Source organism: Anomaloglossus baeobatrachus, chromosome 4 (genome assembly GCF_048569485.1).
Source record: "Anomaloglossus baeobatrachus isolate aAnoBae1 chromosome 4, aAnoBae1.hap1, whole genome shotgun sequence".
NCBI lineage: Eukaryota > Metazoa > Chordata > Amphibia > Anura > Aromobatidae > Anomaloglossus > Anomaloglossus baeobatrachus.
The window spans coordinates 609,673,122-609,692,195 of record NC_134356.1 but is presented as its reverse complement, the minus strand read 5'-3'; the positions used below and the strand labels follow the sequence as shown (position 1 = coordinate 609,692,195).

Here is a 19,074-nt window from a genome sequence, read left to right as displayed (position 1 = left end):
ACGTGATGGGGATGAGCGGACCGCAATAGCGCCCCTCAGAGGCACAATTTACTACACAAGGTATTTGGGAAAAGCCTTCTTTATGAGAGTTACATCGATGTGGCCACTATGCGGTGTAGTCGACCATCCCTTTTAATGGACGATCTTAAAAAAGTCTGGGAACAAGATAAATGTCTGCCATTACTGACCACGGTTTCAGTGCAGCTTTTTCGCCGGTTTTATTGTTGACACAACTACTGTGACGTATGCCATCTACATCTCTGCAGCCAATCACTGTAGTAACAGCACCACTGCAGCTTGTCAAGACCGGCGACAGCAGCAGAGATGCATTGCTGGAGCAGGAGATGCTACGCTTAATATATCCAGCCCATAGGTATAAACCCCTTTTAAAGAGAACCTGCCATCAGGATCATACCTGTTAAATAAAGGTATGCCCATCATGATGTTCTACATAATCCTAATGACACGCTATCTCTAACCCTAATAAGCCAAAAACCATGTGATCCGTACACCTTTTCATGTGCAATTTCAGGATGGTGAGCTGTATTTGTGCCAATTGGAAAATCCTATCAATTGTAAACATTGAACTCTTATTCAGGGGTGGGAAAGTAAAGAAATTTTAGGTGCCAGATCACTTCTATCACTGTTTTTTTTTTTTATCCAAATATATGATTTATATGGAAGAAAACAGGTGCCAAGATCAGGTGTTACCTCTTTGTCCAGCTCCGACTTACTAAATTGCAATTAAATTGCGTATCATTATTATTAATAAGAATTATTATAATAAAGTACTGGGTTTATGTGCTCACTTGTCTTCTGCTTACTCACCTTTTCATTAGCAAGATGCAAAAGGCAAGCAAAGGCCAAGGGGACAGAGAGGTTCTGTGCCATGGAATTGGGTAACCTATGGATCCCAAGAAAAAAATGGTCAGATCTAAAACAAATGTATAATTACCTAATAAAGAGTTTTTTGGGTTTTTTTCATACCTCTTCTGAAGATCACTTGTGATATTGCTGAAAACTTTCTCATCCTTCACAAATGTAACCTCTGCTTCGTTCTTAGGTGCAGGCTAAAATTGTAAAAAAAATAAACAAACAGTCTACTAAACAGTGGTACCATCATTTGTAAAGGGAATCTGTCAGGTGATTTTCTAGCACAATATGAATGTTAGGCTAGTTTCACACTTGCGTTGGGCGAAATCTGCTGGGTCCGTTGCTGCGTCGTTGTGATGCATCCGTTATTTTTGTGGTGTCAATGGATGCAACGGATCCGTTATTTCACAGGAATCCGTTAGCTGATTCCTGTGAAATAACGGACCCGTTGCATCCGTTTGGCGTCCGTCTAATGGAATGCGTCGGCTCTGGTTTTTTTTTTTTCATTTTTTTCATTCTGGGCATGATCAGTAGAAATTAGCGGAATCCAGCAGCGGATTCCGTTGTAAAGCACTTTGCAACGGAATCCGCTACCATAGGGAGCCATTATACATTTTAACAGAAGCAACGGAATCTGCTGCTCGGCGTCATTTTGACGCAAGCAATTAACGTTACATGCTGCGTTGCTTCCGCTCGTCGGAAGCAACGCAGCGTCGGCCAACGGAAGCAACGTAGGTACTTTTGGCACAATCCGTCATCCATACAAGTCTATGGGAAACAGCAGAATCCGTTAACAGATTCTGCTGTTTTCCAAAAGGGCAGATTGCGACTGAAGGAAAACAACGCAAGTGTGAAAGTACCCTTATCTTTAAATAGGGCTTAACGAGACCTTTCAAGATCAGTAACTTTTATAGCTCTCCCTCTTCCTGTCATCCTGTTGTAAGCTCCGTAGGATTCAGTGTGACATAGTAGCTAGTAAAGCATGTGTAAATACAAACTGTATATTCACTGCTCCCACCTCCTAATGCGCACATCAGTTATAGTAAATATGACCTGAATTTGCACTGCTGCCCCCACCCATACTCCCCTCCCACCTCTGAGCAATGATAGTGAATGCACTGAGAGGTGGGAGCAGTGAATACATAAATTGTATTTACATACACTTGACTAGCAGGAGACTCTGAATCATATGTAGTTTACCACAAGATAACAGAATAAGGTAGAGCTATAAAACTTACTGATCCTGAAAAGTCTCCTTAAACCCTATTTAAAGATAACATTTATATTGTACTCCAAATCACCTGACAGATTCCCTTTAAGCATATTTGTAGTTTCAGGTATATTTTTAGTATACGCTGTTGTGTGTGATCATGCAAAGTAATGCTATTTATGGCCATTATATGACATGTAACCTGCACTTTTTACCAGTTTTCCTCGCTGTCTCCACTTTTCATTTGTCTTTGAGCTAGTGAGTGGAGACTAGCTGCTGTGAGGTCTCGCATACACAACACAGACACGAGGGATTCTTGTCCTTTAGCTAAGTGGCACACAAGCAGTGGGAGCATAGAAGACATTATACAGCAGTATTGAGCTGTGTGGCTGTGAATCCAGGTCTGTGGTAGGATAAAATCAATGCTTGAAGCTGCAGCTCTATCCGCCTGTGTCGGCTTGTCTCTCTCTCACTGTGCTGATTGCGCTGCACTCCTTTCCATCCATAAAGTATGACTAGAGATGTAACCTGACACTTCACTGTGTTGGCAGTGAGTCTTGCTTTGATCAAGATGGATTTTAGCTATTTTGCCGGGGCCATACGGGGCACTAGTGCGATCCTCGCATGGCAGTCGGCTCACGCTGGCAGCACAGCGGGAGCCAAGTGTCATGCGAGTGTCCCTGCGACTGAGGTCCGATCATGCGATCAAACCTCAGCTGCGGGGGGTGGGCCGGCGCTGAGGAGGGGCGAGCCAGTGCTGCGGAGGGGAGGGAGGGATTTCTCTCCCTCTCTCCTCTGTAGCCGGCTATTGCCATTTTCGCCCTGCACTTGTGGTACACCGGTGTATCGCGAGTGCAGTGAGATTTTTCTCTCGCCCCATTCACTTGAATGGGTGTGAGAGAAATAGTCTCGCATTACAGTCGCAGCATGCTGCAATTATTTTCTCGGTCCGATTAGGGCTGAGAAAATAATCGCTCATGTGCGCTGACACACAGGCTAATATTGGTCCGAGTGGAATGTGATGTTTTATCGCACTCCAGTCGCACCGATTTTCTCACCGTGTGTCTTAGGCCTCTTTCAGAGTGGATGGGGAGTTCAGAAGGCAACTAAAAGGTGGTACATAAGTGGATAAAGAAGCAAATTTTTGTGATATCACAGTTTCTTATACTCGCTGTGCAATTGATCTGTGAAACGTTTGCTGATACCACAATGATCATTTAAATGTGAGCACAGGTTCACACCATTTATGCTCAGAGCACAGCAAAGACACAAACTTGCAATCATAACTTGTGTTTCATCAATTAGCATCAGTGTCAGTCTGTGACCGGGGGCCAGGCCTTTTAGCATCTGTTTGCTCAGAACATTAATGGCAAAAATCAACATCCTACTGCTCTATTCATTTTCTCTGAATGAGTTACGTACACCATTTAGCTATCTTAGTTAAAGGGGTTGTTTAACAGTAAAATATATTTTTCTTATTAACTCATTTACTGAAAATAACGAACAAAGAAATACCTACCTTACAGCGTCCCCGTGGAGTATTTTAACATATTAATACATTTTTTTAATTGCGGATTTCCCCTGAAACTGAGGCATGTACGATAACCACAGTTACAGGAAAAATTCAGATTCTCGTCAGCACTGCTTCCTATACTGTATAAGTAGTAATAAACCATGTCTGCCTTTTCCACGTGGAGTCTGGCTGTGACTGACAGTCTAGTTCCCTGTTCTTACAAAATCGAGTGCAAACAGATTACTCTGCACTGACATTTTAGAACGCCCATGTATAGTAAAGTGCAGACCAACTCATGTTTACAGTTTACGGGTGGTCTGAAAGTAGTTAACATCACATCAGTACTTTGTGCAATTTCTTTCTTATAACTGAGTAGTGTGTTTACATTCACACAATTTAACTATTTACTCAGGATTCACAAGATGAACATCTGCTCAACCTGTATTTTAAAAAATGTACGAGAGTAACGTACACAAAAGTCTTCAATTGCCCAGGCTTTGATGTGAGTCACTAAAAGCATATAAACATAGTATTCATATCACACAAAGGATAGTTGTAGATTTTTCTGTACATACACTTGCACATTTTTTTTTTTTAAAATTAAAGTAACAATGTTCTTGTAGAGGGTTAGTGTTTCATATGTTGCATATTTTCTATTAATTTGGAAATGTGAGTGACCCTCCTGAAAAAGGAAGAAAACTGTCTCTCTAGCGCCACCTATAGCTGACTAGCTTGTAAGTCAATGTACAACCCTTTAAAGGGAATCGGTCAGCAGGTTTTTGCTACCCCACCTGACAGCAACATAATGTAGGCAAAGAGATTGTGAATCCAACGGTGTATCACATAGATTACTGGCTTAAGCTGTTCTGAAACAATCAAAGAATTTAGATTCAGGAATACAGCACAGCTATGAGCTATCCTCGCCCACACCAGGCTCTCTACAGAGATTGTATATTGACTGTGAGGTGTCAATCACTGCAGCAGGAGGTGAATTTCTGGTCTTACAATGATAGGGTAATAAACCTTTTAGTTTAAGTAAACAATGCACAAACATTGATAAGAGAAGCACAGCTGCTTTTTGTGTTTTAATCCTTACAGCATGCTGTCTTCAGCTTACATAGCAAAAACCTGCTGACAGATTGCCTTTAAGAATTCCTCTTCACCACCCCTGCTAGGCCTACTCACCTCATTTTTTTGTGGGTCATTGGTTAGTAGCCCCCACATACTTGTTTTCAGGTGCTTCATGTCCATCTTTTTTGCCGTTTTTGCATAATTTATTTCTATTCTATTTACCTGCAAGAAAATAGAGAAAATGTCACGCTGAAACTAATTTCTTCCAACACTTACTTTGTCAAAGAGTGAAACTGACCTTCTGAGGCTCTGCAATAAGGTTGTGTTCCCCATCCAGACTTAACCTGTTCTCTTCTGTCATTTCTGTCCTATTGCACACTGTAAATTCACCATTAGCTCCCATAAATGTCCCATCATCATCAAAGCCGTCATCATCAACCTAAAGAATAAGGCAGAACAAATATTCTGTAAGGAGCTATATCAATGACTACAATGATTTAGTGATAACGTAAAATTAGTGGACATGCAGGATTATGTCAAGATAAGTGCAGTCAAAGGTCAGTGACCCATTTCCCTAATAAATAGAGGATCAAGCGGAAATAATGGGATTGTCAACCTGCTGCAGCACACATCATATGTCAGCCTGGAGTGACTGTGTGGAGGGTCCTCAAAAATTAGAAAGCAATCCTGCTACTTGGTGAAAAATAATATCAGCTGGTTCAATTAATGGCCTATAAAAAGGTGTCTCATTATAGAAATGCAACACAAGAAACATCTCATGATGGGTAAAACCAGAGAGCTGTCTCAAGACCTTTACAACCTTATTGTTGCAAAACATACTAATGGCATTGTTTAGAGAAGAATTTCAAAAATACTGAAGACCCTGTGAGCACTGTTAGGGCCATAATCCGGAGTGGAAAAAGCAGCATTTCCCAATAAACCGACCACAACCAGAGGCTCCCCACAAGATTTCAGAAAGATGAGCTAAAAGAACTATCAGAAGAGTTGTCCAACAGCTGAGGATCACCTGTGGAGAGCTACAGAAAGACAAACAATTATACCTGCTGATTCCTAAAGAAAACAATAAGTAATGAATTCAACCTTTATGGCCTGTATGCACACTCAACTTGCAAGACTCCATTGCTGCACAAAAAGCATGTTCAAGTGCATTTAAAGTTTGCTCGCCAACATTTAGACAAGTCTGGGAAATACTGGGAGAATATAGAGAGGTCAGATGAGACCAAAATTGAACTCTATGGATGCCATAACACCACCATGTATAGGGGCCAAAGGGCACTGCATATTACTCCCAAAATCCCATTCCAGCAGTGAAGTTTGCTGTGGGGCTGCTTTTTTTTCAGCGTATAGAACTGGCAAACTTCATATGATTGAAGGAAGGATGAATCGATAATTATACCAAGACATTGTTGATAAAAATCTGCCATGCCGGGGGCGGAGCTAGCCGATGGCACACTGAGATGCTGTAAGAAGGAGCTCCCACATACCAGCGGTGAATTCTCACACTTCAAAGGCACTCACCGGGTCCAGGATCAGTAATGGCACGCAGGAGAGGACGGGCGACGAGTGTACAGACTCCAGAGGGGGAAGGTACAGATATCACCCGCTTTTTCGGGACCTCAGCCTCCCAGCCTGATACCTCTGCTCTCTCCAACATGGCGCTGGCAAACACTGAGGCAGGAGATAACGCTCAGCAAACATGCAGTGGAGCGACCTCACTGTCTCCTCACATAACAGCAGCCAGCTCAGCCATAAACATAGATAAGGCACAGCAGGACACTACAGAAGGGAGTGTTGAAAACCCCCTGTCCCAGCCACAAAAGCGACTGCCAGATAAACTGCAGGCAGAGCAGGGCCCCAGCTCTGTGATACAGCAGACCCCAGCAGCCATGGGAAGCAGATCTGTGACACCCGGAGAGGAGCCTGTAATACCACAACAGCACACATCACCTAAAGAACAAAGATCCCCCCCCCCCTCCAACACCTCCACCCACAGAAACAAGGGAGAGAAGAATAAATCAGACCAGACACAGGAGCAAGAAGAAGATTGGGATTGGAAAGCACATATCAGATCAATTCCAACCAGGCAGGAAATGGACTCTTTGTTGGGGAAACTAAGGGAATCCCACAAGCAGGACATGGCTGCTATACAATCAGAGATCAAACAAATTGGCCAGCGTGTAGCAGCTACAGAAGAGGTGCAGGAACAGGTATTTTCCCATTTAGAATCACATCAACAAGTCTTATCAGAGCACACGGCCAAGATACAGGACATTCTGACCCACTTAGACGATATTGAAAACAGACATCGCCGTAATAACTTAAGGATTAGAGGCCTCACAGAAGCAGTGGCACCACCACAGCTGGATGAATGGGCACAAAAATTCTTTACCCGTCTCCTCCAACGTGACCCAGAACAACGCATAGAACTGGACCGCATCCACAGATCCCTAGGCCCCAAATCTCCTGATCCGGCCAGACCAAGAGATGTGATATGTCGGGTCCACTTCTATAAAGAAAAGGAGGCCATACTACAAAGATGCAGAGAGAAAGGAGCGGGTACATATAAAGGGACACCTCTGATTGTCCTACCAGACCTAGCACGGAGGACACTGCAACTACGTAAGGCCTTAAGACCACTACTCCAATCCCTCAAAGATAAGGATGTTCCATATCGCTGGGGATATCCGTTCCAACTCACAGCAAAGAAAAATGGGAAGTCGGCGGTCTTCCGGTCCTTGGGAGACCTCCCCAACTTCCTAGGGACTTTTGAACTGCCTATGATCAGCCTGCCAGATTGGCCAACCCCGGGAGGCCCTGCACCCTTACCACCAAGAGAGCACTGGCGACAAGTCCAGAAGAGAGGGGGTGGAGGATCCCCCCGTGATATACACCGCTGAATATCGCTGACCATCCAAAGAAAAGGACAAAAACTTCTTGGAAAACCAGGAGGCGAGATATAAATTGATTGTATTGGACTGCTTACCTGTTCATAGAGCGTCATGTATCAGTATCTTCTCTCCTCACGCTTACTTTCCTAGTCCCCCCCTTTTTTTTTCTTCTTCTTCCTTCTCTCTCTCCCTACTCCCCTCCACTCGCCCCCTCTCCCCTCCCCTTATACCTCTTCCTTCGTATCATTCCCACCTTGCGTCTTCCTCTTCACACACCTTCTATGAGCGCACTACTTCCTACAACTAACTCTACTCAACCCATCTTCCCTCCCCAGCACACATACTTACAAAGGACACATGCCCTACACTAATTTCTACCCCCTTCCTCTCCTCCCCTCTTAGACATGCTCTCTACATACACCACTCCATACGCCTCCTACACTCCGTCCTCCCACTTCTCCCCACGTCGTCCCCTCTGGTCCTTTGCCCTACACCACTTCATATTTTTTTTTTTTTTTTTTTTTATTGTCTCACTCAATCTGTTGCTCCCCCTTTCATTCTTTACATCTGGATCTGATACTGAGCTCTGGTTTAATGGCATTTTATATTGAGTTGATAGCCTCGTGTTCTCCTCCCGATGTGCGATCCATACCCAAAACACACCAAGTAATTGAGGGTGTGGGGGAGGGGAATGGAAAAGTGATTAATCACTACTAGACTGTATACGTTGATTGTTATTCATATTACTTGTGGGCGTTCGCCGCAGAGGGGAGTTCCTGAAAGACCGTAGGCTTCCCCGCACCTCTATTAGGGACGTGGCAGAGTGCCACATTAGACAATAGTCTACCAGTAGATACCTAAGCTCAGTAGGCACCCTAGTCCTACTTAGCTTATCTAATTTTACCTTTCACCACTATCTTATCTCTGCTCTTTCTCTTCTCCCCTTGGTTTTCCCTATACCCTGCCTACCCTTTTCTGTGATGTCGCACCTCACCTTTTGCACTTACAATACTAAAGGCTTAAATAAACCCGAAAAGAGAAGTCAGATCCTATATCGCATGCACAGGAAGGGAGTTAAAATAGCCCTATTTCAAGAGACACACTTCATAGCCTCCAACACTCCCAACTGTAAAACCAAGAATTATCCGACATGGTTCCATGGCCCACACCCCAACAAGAAGGCATGTGGGGTTTCCATTGCTTTTCACAAGACATTCCAGCCAACAGTTCTCGACACGCTCACTAGCCCGGAGGGACGCTGGCTATTTCTTAAAATATCTTTCCTGAATAATACTTATACAATCGCTAACATCTATTTCCCAAATCAGGACCAGGTATCCTTTGGAGTGGAGACTCTGGAGAAGCTGGCAGAGTTTGCGGGTGGCACCTGTATCATCTTGGGAGGAGACTTCAACCTTGTGCTGGATCCAGCCATGGATTCGTCCTCTGGTAGGTCTGCAATCCCCTCCTCGGCACTACGCAGATTAAAACGAGAACTAACATCCCTTAAACTAGTCGATCTTTGGAGGGTCTTGCATCCCGGAGTCAGAGACTACAGTTTTCATTCCACAGTTCATAATAGCTACACCAGACTAGACCACATTTTCATATCCCACGACCTGCTAGACAAATCCCCGGGTTGTTCAATGGATGTTTTTCTCTGGTCGGACCACGCACCAGTATATGGGGAAATTGGGGTGAGAGATATGGGGGGGGTGGGACACACATGGAGACTGAACGACAACCTGCTCAAGAATGAGCAATGCCTGGAGGATATTCATAAAACCATTGCAAACTTCAAAATAGATCATATGGCAGATCCCACACCTGCCCCGGTCAAATGGGAAGCGTTGAAATGTATGATCAGGGGGGTCTGCATATCCCATGGATCCAGAATTAAAAAAGAAAGTGCAAGGGAACTAAAAGAACTGTTAGCACAACTAGGCCATAAAGAAACGATAAACAAAACCAAATCCAGTGACACCATTAAAACGGAAATTTCTACTATCCGCCACCAAATATTATCTATTCTTGATCGAAAATCACTGTGTATCAGAGATAAATTTCGTAGGAATATCTTTGAGTTTGGAGATAAAGAAGGGAATTTTGTTACTTACCGTAAATTCCTTTTCTTCTAGCTCCTATTGGGAGACCCAGACGATTGGGTGTATAGCACTGCCTCCGGAGGCCACACAAAGCATTACACTAAAAAGTGTAAGGCCCCTCCCCTTCTGGCTATACACCCCCCGTGGGATCACGGGCTGCTTCAGTTTTAGTGCTAAAGCAAGAAGGAGGAAAGCCAATAACTGGTTTAAACAAATTCACTCCGAAGTAACATCGGAGAACTGAAAACCGTTCAACATGAACAACATGTGTACCCGAAAAAAACCAACAATCCCGAAGGACAACAGGGCGGGTGCTGGGTCTCCCAATAGGAGCTAGAAGAAAAGGAATTTACGGTAAGTAACAAAATTCCCTTCTTCTTCGGCGCTCCATTGGGAGACCCAGACGATTGGGACGTCCAAAAGCAGTCCCTGGGTGGGTAAAGAAATACCTCATGTTAGAGCTGCGAAGACAGCCTTCCCCTACGGGGAGGTAACTGCCGCCTGCAGGACTCTTCTACCTAGGCTGGCGTCCGCCGAAGCATAGGTATGCACCTGATAATGTTTGGTGAAAGTGTGCAGACTCGACCAGGTAGCTGCCTGGCACACCTGTTGAGCCGTAGCCTGGTGTCGTAATGCCCAGGACGCACCCACGGCTCTGGTAGAGTGGGCCTTCAGCCCTGATGGAACCGGAAGCCCAGCAGAACGGTAGGCTTCAAAAATTGGTTCTTTGATCCATCGAGCCAGGGTGGCTTTTGATGCCTGCGACCCTTTGCGCTTACCAGCGACAAGGACAAAGAGTGCATCCGAGCGGCGCAGGGGCGCCGTGCGGGAAATGTAGATTCTGAGTGCTCTCACCAGATCTAACAAATGTAAATCCTTTTCATACCGAAGAACTGGATGAGGACAAAAGGAAGGCAAGGAGATATCCTGATTAAGATGAAAAGAGGATACCACCTTAGGGAGAAACTCCTGAATGGGGCGCAGCACTACCTTGTCCTGGTGGAACACCAGGAAGGGAGCCTTGGATGACAGCGCTGCCAGCTCAGACACTCTCCGAAGAGACGTGACCGCCACTAGAAAGACCACTTTCTGTGAGAGGCGAGAAAGTGAAACATCCCTCAGAGGCTCGAAGGGCGGCTTCTGGAGAGCAACTAGTACCCTGTTTAGATCCCATGGATCTAACGGCCGCCTGTACGGAGGGACGATATGACAAACCCCCTGCAGGAACGTGCGCACCTGAGAAAGTCGTGCTAGACGCTTTTGAAAAAACACGGATAGTGCCGAGACTTGCCCTTTAAGGGAGCCGAGCGACAAGCCCTTTTCCAACCCAGATTGCAGGAAGGAAAGAAAAGTAGGTAACGCGAATGGCCAGGGGGATACTCCTTGTGCAGAGCACCAGGATAAGAAAATCCTCCACGTTCTGTGGTAGATCTTAGCAGAAGTGGACTTCCTAGCCTGTCTCATGGTGGCAACGACTCCTTGAGATAATCCTGAAGACGCTAGGATCCAGGACTCAATGGCCACACAGTCAGGTTCAGGGCCGCAGAATTCCGATGGAAAAACGGCCCTTGGGACAGTAAGTCTGGTCGGTCTGGTAGTGCCCACGGTTGGCCGACCGTGAGATGCCACAGATCCGGGTACCACGACCTCCTCGGCCAGTCTGGGGCGACGAGTATGACGCGGCTGCAATCGGATCTGATCTTGCGTAGCACTCTGGGCAAGAGTGCCAGAGGTGGGAACACATAAGGGAGCCGGAACTGCGACCAATCTTGCACTAAGGCGTCTGCCGCCAGAGCTCTTTGATCGCGAGACCGCGCCATGAACGTCGGGACCTTGTTGTTGTGCCGCGACGCCATTAGGTCGACGTCCGGCACCCCCCAGCGGCGACAGATTTCCTGAAACACGTCCGGGTGAAGGGACCATTCCCCTGCGTCCATACCCTGGCGACTGAGGAAGTCTGCTTCCCAGTTTTCTACGCCCGGTATGTGAACCGCTGATATGGTGGATGCTCTGTCCTCCACCCACAGCAGAATCCGCCGGACTTCCTGGAAGGCTTGCCGACTGCGTGTCCCTCCCTGGTGGTTGATGTATGCCACCGCTGTGGAGTTGTCCGACTGAATTCGGATCTGCTTTCCTTCCAGCCACTGCTGGAAGGCTAGTAGGGCTAGATACACTGCCCTGATTTCCAGAACATTGATCTGAAGGGTGGACTCCTGCTGAGTCCACGTCCCTTGAGCCCTGTGGTGGAGAAAAACTGCTCCCCACCCTGACAGACTCGCGTCTGTCGTGACCACTGCCCAGGAAGGGGGCAGGAATGATCTTCCCTGTGATAATGAGGTGGGAAGAAGCCACCATTGCAGAGAGTCCTTGGCCGTCTGGGAAAGGGAGACTTTCCTGTCCAGGGAAGTTGACTTCCCGTCCCATTGGCGGAGAATGTCCCATTGAAGTGGGCGCAGATGAAACTGTGCAAACGGGACTGCTTCCATTGCTGCCACCATCTTCCCTAGGAAGTGCATGAGGCGCCTTAAGGAGTGCGACTGACCGTGAAGGAGAGACTGTACCCCTGTCTGTAGTGACCGCTGCTTGTCCAGCGGAAGCTTCACTATCGCTGGCAGAGTATGAAACTCCATGCCAAGATACGTTGGTGATTGAGTCGGTGACAGATTTGACTTTGAAAAGTTGATGATCCATCCGAAAGTCTGGAGAGTCTCCAGCGCAACATTCAGGCTGTGTTGGCATGCCTCTTGAGAGGGTGCTTTGACAAGTAGATCGTCCAAGTAAGGGATCACCGAGTGTCCCTGGGAGTGCAAGACTGCTACCACTGCCGCCATGACCTTGGTGAAAACCCGTGGGGCTGTCGCCAGACCAAATGGCAGAGCTACGAACTGGAGATGTTCGTGACCTATCACAAAACGTAGAAAACGTTGGTGCCCTGTAGCAATCGGCACGTGGAGATAAGCATCTTTGATGTCTATTGATGCAAGGAAATCTCCTTGAGACATTGAGGCAATGACGGAGCGGAGGGATTCCATCCGGAACCGCCTGGCGTTCACATGCTTGTTGAGCAGCTTTAGGTCCAGAACAGGACGGAACGAGCCGTCCTTTTTTGGAACCACGAAGAGATTGGAGTAAAAACCTTGCCCTTGTTCCTGAAGCGGAACAGGGATCACCACTCCTTCTGCTCTTAGTGAGCCCACCGCCTGCAGAAGAGCCTCTGCTCGGTCGGGATGTGGGGAAGTTCTGAAGAACCGAGGCGGAGGACGAGAACTGAACTCTATCCTGTACCCGTGAGACAAAATGTCTGTTACCCACCGGTCCTTGACCTGTGGCAGCCAAATGTCGCAAAAGCGGGAGAGCCTGCCACCGACCGAGGATGCGGAGGGAGGAGGCCGAAAGTCATGAGGCAGCCGCCTTGGAAGCGGTTCCTCCGGTTGCTTTCTTGGGGCGTGAATGAGCCCGCCAGGAATCTGAGCCCTTTTGCTCTTTCTGAGTCCCTTTGGACGAGGAGAATTGGGCCTTGCCGGAGCCTCGAAAGGACCGAAACCTCGACTGCCACCTCCTTTGTTGAGGTTTGCTTGATCTGGGCTGGGGTAAGGAGGAGTCTTTACCCTTGGACTGTTTAATGATTTCAGCCAATTGCTCACCAAACAGTCTGTCTGCAGATAGTGGCAAGCTGGTTAAACATTTTTTGGAATCGGAATCCGCTTTCCATTCTTTTAACCACAAGGCTCTGCGCAAAACCACCGAGTTGGCAGACGCCATTGAGGTACGGCTCGTAGAGTCCAGGACAGCGTTGATAGCATAGGTCGCAAACGCAGACATTTGCGAAGTTAAGGACTTCACTTGCGGCACTGCTGGACGTATGATAGAGTCCACCTGTGCCAGACCAGCTGAAATAGCTTGGAGTGCCCACACGGCCGCGAATGCTGGAGCAAATGACGCGCCGATAGCTTCATAGACAGATTTCAACCAAAGGTCCATCTGTCTGTCATTGGCATCTTTAAGTGAAGCCCCATCCTCCACTGCAACTATGGATCTAGCCGCAAGCCTGGAGATTGGGGGATCCACCTTTGGACACTGGGTCCAGCGTTTGACCACGTCAGGGGGAAAGGGATAACGTGTATCCTTAAGACGTTTGGAGAAACGCTTGTCTGGATAAGCCTGGTGTTTCTGGACTGATTCTCTGAAGTCAGCGTGGTCCAGAAAAGTACTCAGTTTACGCTTGGGATACCTGAAATGGAACTTCTCCTGCTGTGCAGCTGCCTCTTCTGCTGAAGGGGCTGGGGGAGAAATATCCAACAGTCTATTGATGGCCGCTATAAGGTCATTTACCATGGCGTCACCATCAGGAGTATCCAGATTGAGAGCGGTGTCAGGATTAGACTCCTGATCACCCTCCTCTGTCTCATCACGCAGAGACTCTTCTCGCTGAGACCCTGATCCACGTGATGACGTGGAGGGTCTCTCCCAGCGAGCTCGCTTAGGCTGCCTGGGACTGTCATCTGAGTCAGAGCCTTCAGCCTGAGATGCCTGGGACCCCCTTGAAGCACGGATTAATTCCAACTGAGGGGGACCGGGGAACATTGACGCAGCAGTGTCCATGGTCTGAGTGACCGGCCTGGCCTGCAAGGTCTCTAGGATTTTTGTCATAGTGACAGACATCTTGTCAGCAAAAACTGCAAACTCTGTCCCCGTCACCGGGACAGGGTTCACCGGTGACTCTGCCTGGGCCACTACCACCATAGACTCCGGCTGACGAAGTGGCACAGGGACCGAACATTGCACACAATGGGGGTCTTTGGAACCTGGCGGTAGATCAGCCCCACAAGCGGCACAAGCAGCGTATACAGCCTGTGTCTTGGCACCCTTGCGTTTTGCGGATGACATGTTGTCGTCTCCTCAGAGCAATATAGGGTATACAGCCAAGAAGCGACCTTACAGTGCAATGAAGGGAATTTTGTTACTTACCGTAAATTCCTTTTCTTCTAGCTCTTATTGGGAGACCCAGACGATTGGGGTATAGCTACTGCCCTCCGGAGGCCACACAAAGCACTACACTAAAAAGTGCAAGGCCCCTCCCCTTCTGGCTATACCCCCCCGTGGTATCACGGGTTCTCCAGTTTTAGTGCCAAAGCAAGAAGGAGGAAGCCAATAACTGGTTTAAACAAATTAACTCCGAATAACGTCGGAGAACTGAAAAACCGTTCAACATGAACAACATGTGTACCCGCAAAAAACAAAAAAATCCCGAAGGACAACAGGGCGGGTGCTGGGTCTCCCAATAAGAGCTAGAAGAAAAGGAATTTACGGTAAGTAACAAAATTCCCTTCTTCTTCAGCGCTCTATTGGGAGACCCAGACGATTGGGACGTCCAAAAGCTGTCCCTGGGTGGGTAAAGAGATACCTCATGTTAGAGCTGCAAAACAGCCCTCCCCTACGGGGATGTCACTGCCGCCTGCAGGACTCTTCTACCTAAGCTGGCATCCGCCGAAGCATAGGTATGCACCTGATAATGTTTGGTGAAAGTGTGCAGACTCGACCAGGTAGCTGCCTGGCACACCTGTTGAGCCGAAGCCTGGTGTCGCAAAGCCCAGGACGCACCCACAGCTCTGGTTGAGTGGGCTTTCAGCCCTGAAGGAACCGGAAGCCCAGCAGAACGGTAGGCTTCCAGAATTGGTTCTTTGATCCATCGAGCCAGGGTGGCTTTAGAAGCCTGCGACCCCTTGCGCTGGCCAGCGACAAGGACAAAAAGTGCATCTGAACGGCGGATAGGCGCCGTGCGAGAAATATAGATTCTGAGTGCTCTCACCAGATCTAGCAAACGTAAGTCTTTCTCATACCGGTGAACCGGCTGAGGACAAAAGGAAGGCAAGGATATATCCTGATTAAGATGAAACGAGGATACGACCTTAGGGAGAAACTCCGGAATGGGGCGCAGCACTACCTTGTCCTGGTGGAACACCAGGAAGGGAGCCTTGGATGACAGAGCTGCCAGCTCAGACACTCGCCGAAGCGATGTGATCGCAACAAGAAACGCCACTTTCTGTGACAGGCGAGAAAAGGAAACGTCCTTTAGAGGCTCGAAGGGCGGCTTTTGCAGAGCAACTAGTACTCTGTTCAGATCCCATGGATCTAACGGCCGCTTGTACGGGGGCACAATATGACAGACCCCCTGTAGGAACGTGCGCACCTTAGGAAGACGTGCTAGACGCTTCTGAAAAAACACAGATAGTGCCGAGACTTGCCCTTTAAGGGAGCTGAGCGACAAGCCCTTTTCCAACCCCGATTGCAGGAAGGAAAGAAAGGTGGGCAATGCAAATGGCCAAGGGGATACTCTCTGTGCAGAGCACCAGGATAAGAAAATCTTCCACGTTCTGTGGTAGATCTTAGCAGACGTTGACTTCCTAGCTTGTCTCATTGTGGCTACGACTCCTTGAGATAATCCTGCGGACGCTAGGATCCAGGACTCAATGGCCACACAGTCAGGTTCAGGGCCGCAGAATTCTGATGGAAAAACGGCCCTTGGGACAGTAAGTCTGGTCGGTCTGGCAGTGACCACGGTCGACCGACCGTGAGATGCCACAGATCCGGATACCACGATCTCCTCGGCCAGTCTGGGGCGACGAGTATGACGCGGCTGCAATCGGATCTGATCTTGCGTAACACTCTGGGCAAGAGTGCCAGAGGTGGGAAGACGTATGGGAGCCGGAACTGCGACCAATCTTGAACTAATGCGTCTGCCGCCAGAGCTCTTTGATCGCGCGACCTCGCCATGAATGCCGGGACCTTGTTGTTGTGCCGGGACGCCATTAGGTCGACGTCCGGCACTCCCCATCGGCGACAGATTTCCTGAAACACGTCCGGGTGAAGGGACCACTCCCCTGCGTCCATGCCCTGGCGACTGAGGAAGTCTGCTTCCCAATTTTCTACGCCTGGGATGTGAACCGCGGATATGGTGGATGCTGTGTCCTCCACCCACATTAGAATGCGCCGGACTTCCTGGAAGGCTTGCCGACTGCGCGTCCCTCCTTGGTGGTTGATGTATGCCACCGCTGTGGAGTTGTCCGACTGGATTCGGATCTGCTTTCCTTCCAGCCACTGTTGGAAGGCCAGTAGGGCAAGATACACTGCCCTGATTTCCAGAACATTGATCTGAAGGGTGGACTCCTGCGGAGTCCACGTCCCCTGGGCCATGTGGTGGAGAAACACTGCTCCCCACCCTGACAGACTCGCATCTGTCGTGACCACTGCCCAGGATGGGGGCAGGAAGGATCTTCCCTGAGACAATGAGGTGGGAAGGAGCCACCATTGTAGAGAGTCCTTGGCCGTCTGGGAAAGAGAGACTTTCCTGTCCAGGGACGTTGACTTCCCGTCCCATTGGCGGAGAATGTCCCATTGAAGTGGGCGCAGATGAAACTGCGCAAAGGGAACTGCTTCCATGGCTGCCACCATCTTCCCGAGGAAGTGCATGAGGCGCCGTAAGGGGTGCGACTGGCCTTGAAGGAGGGATTGCACCCCTGTCTGTAGGGACCGCTGCTTGTTCAGCGGAAGCTTCACTCTCGCTGCTCGAGTATGAAACTCCATGCCAAGATACGTTAGCGACTGTGACAGATTCGACTTTGGAAAGTTGATGATCCATCCGAACGTCTGTAGAGTCTCCAGCGTAGCATGTAGACTGAGTTGGCATGCCTCTTGAGAGGGTGCCTTGACAAGTAGATCGTCTAGGTAAGGGATCACCGAGTGTCCCTGAGAGTGCAAGACTGCTACCACCGCCGCCATGACCTTGGTGAAGACCCGGGGGGCTGTCGCCAGACCGAATGGCAGAGCTACGAACTGAAGATGGTCGTTTCCTATCACAAAACGTAGAAAACGTTGATGTTCTGTAGCAATTGGCACGTGGAGATAAGCATCTTTGATGTCTATTGAGGCAAGGAAGTCTCCTTGAGACATTGAGGCAACGACAGAGCGGAGGGTTTCCATCCGGAACCGTCTGGCGTGCACATGTTTGTTGAGCAGCTTTAGATCCAGAACAGGACGGAACGAGCCGTCCTTTTTTGGAACCACAAAGAGATTGGAGTAAAACCCTCGCCCTTGTTCCTGAGGCGGTACAGGAACCACTACTCCTTCCGCTCTTAGGGAGTCCACCGCCTGCAGCAGGGCATCTGCTCGGTCTGGATGTGGGGAGGTTCTGAAGAACCGAGCTGGAGGACGAGAACTGAACTCGATTCTGTACCCGCGAGACAAAATGTTTGTCACCCACCGGTCTTTGACCTGTGACATCCAAATGTCGGAAAAGCGGGAGAGCCTGCCCCCGACCGGAGATGCGGAGGGGGGGGGGCTGGAAGTCATGAGGTAGCCGCTTTGGAAGCGGTTCCTCCATTTGCTTTCTTGGGGCGTGCGTAAGCCCGCCAGGAATCTGAGACTCTTTGCGTCCTCTGAGTCCCTTTGGACGAGGAGAATTGTGTCTTGCCCGAACCTCGAAAGGACTGAAACCTCTGCTGCCATTTTTTCTGCTGAGGTTTGCTTGATCTGGGCTGGGGTAAGGAAGAGTCTTTACCCTTGGACTGTTTAATGATGTCAGCCAATGGCTCGCCAAACAGTCTATCTCTAGATAAAGGCAAGCTGGTTAAACATTTTTTTTTTGGAACCAGCATCTGCTTTCCAGTCCTTTAACCACAAGGCTCTGCGCAAAACTACCGAATTGGCGGACGCCATAGAGGTGCGGCTGGTAGATTCTAGGACCGCATTGATAGCGTAAGACGCAAACGCAGACATCTGCGAGGTAAGGGACGCCACTTGCGGCACTGCTGGATGTATGATAGCATCCACTTTTGCTAAACCAGCTGAAATAGCTTGGAGTGCCCATACGGCTGCGAATGCTGGAGCAAACGACGCGCCGATAGCTTCATAGACAGATTTTAACCAAAGGTCCATCTGTCTGTCATTGGCATCCTTAAGTGAAGCGCCATCCTCCACTGCAACTATGGATCTAGCTGCAAGTTTGGAAATCGGGGGGTCTACTTTTGGACACTGGGTCCAGCGCTTGACCACATCAGGGGGGAAAGGAAAACGTGTATCCTTAGAACGTTTAGAGAAACGCCTTTCTGGATGAGCGTCGTGTTTCTGGATTGACTCTCTGAAGTCAGAGTGATCCAAGAAAGCACTCAATTTACGCTTGGGATAGAGGAAACGAAACTTCTCCTGCTCTGCAGCTGCCTCCTCTGCAGAAGGAGCTGGGGGAGAAATATCCAACAGTCTATTGATGGCTGAGATAAGCTCGTTTACCATGGCGTCCCCATCCGGGGTATCCAGATTGAGAGGGGTTCCAGGATAAGACTCCTGATCACTCTCTTCAGACGCATCACAGGGCGACTGATTGCGCTGAGACCCTGA

General features: G+C 48.5%; 1 protein-coding gene across 1 annotated transcript in view; it reads right to left on the bottom strand.

Moving 5' to 3' along the window:
• Positions 1-19,074, bottom strand: part of NCAPH (non-SMC condensin I complex subunit H) — a 172,609-nt gene that overhangs the window by 1,313 nt on the left and 152,222 nt on the right. The window contains exons 14-17 of the mRNA XM_075346202.1: positions 4,966-5,106; positions 4,782-4,889; positions 988-1,070; positions 829-904 (exon numbers count right to left, since the gene is read on the bottom strand). Coding sequence (XP_075202317.1) covers positions 829-904; positions 988-1,070; positions 4,782-4,889; positions 4,966-5,106 — 408 coding nt within the window. The remainder of the gene's footprint in view (positions 1-828; positions 905-987; positions 1,071-4,781; positions 4,890-4,965; positions 5,107-19,074) is intronic.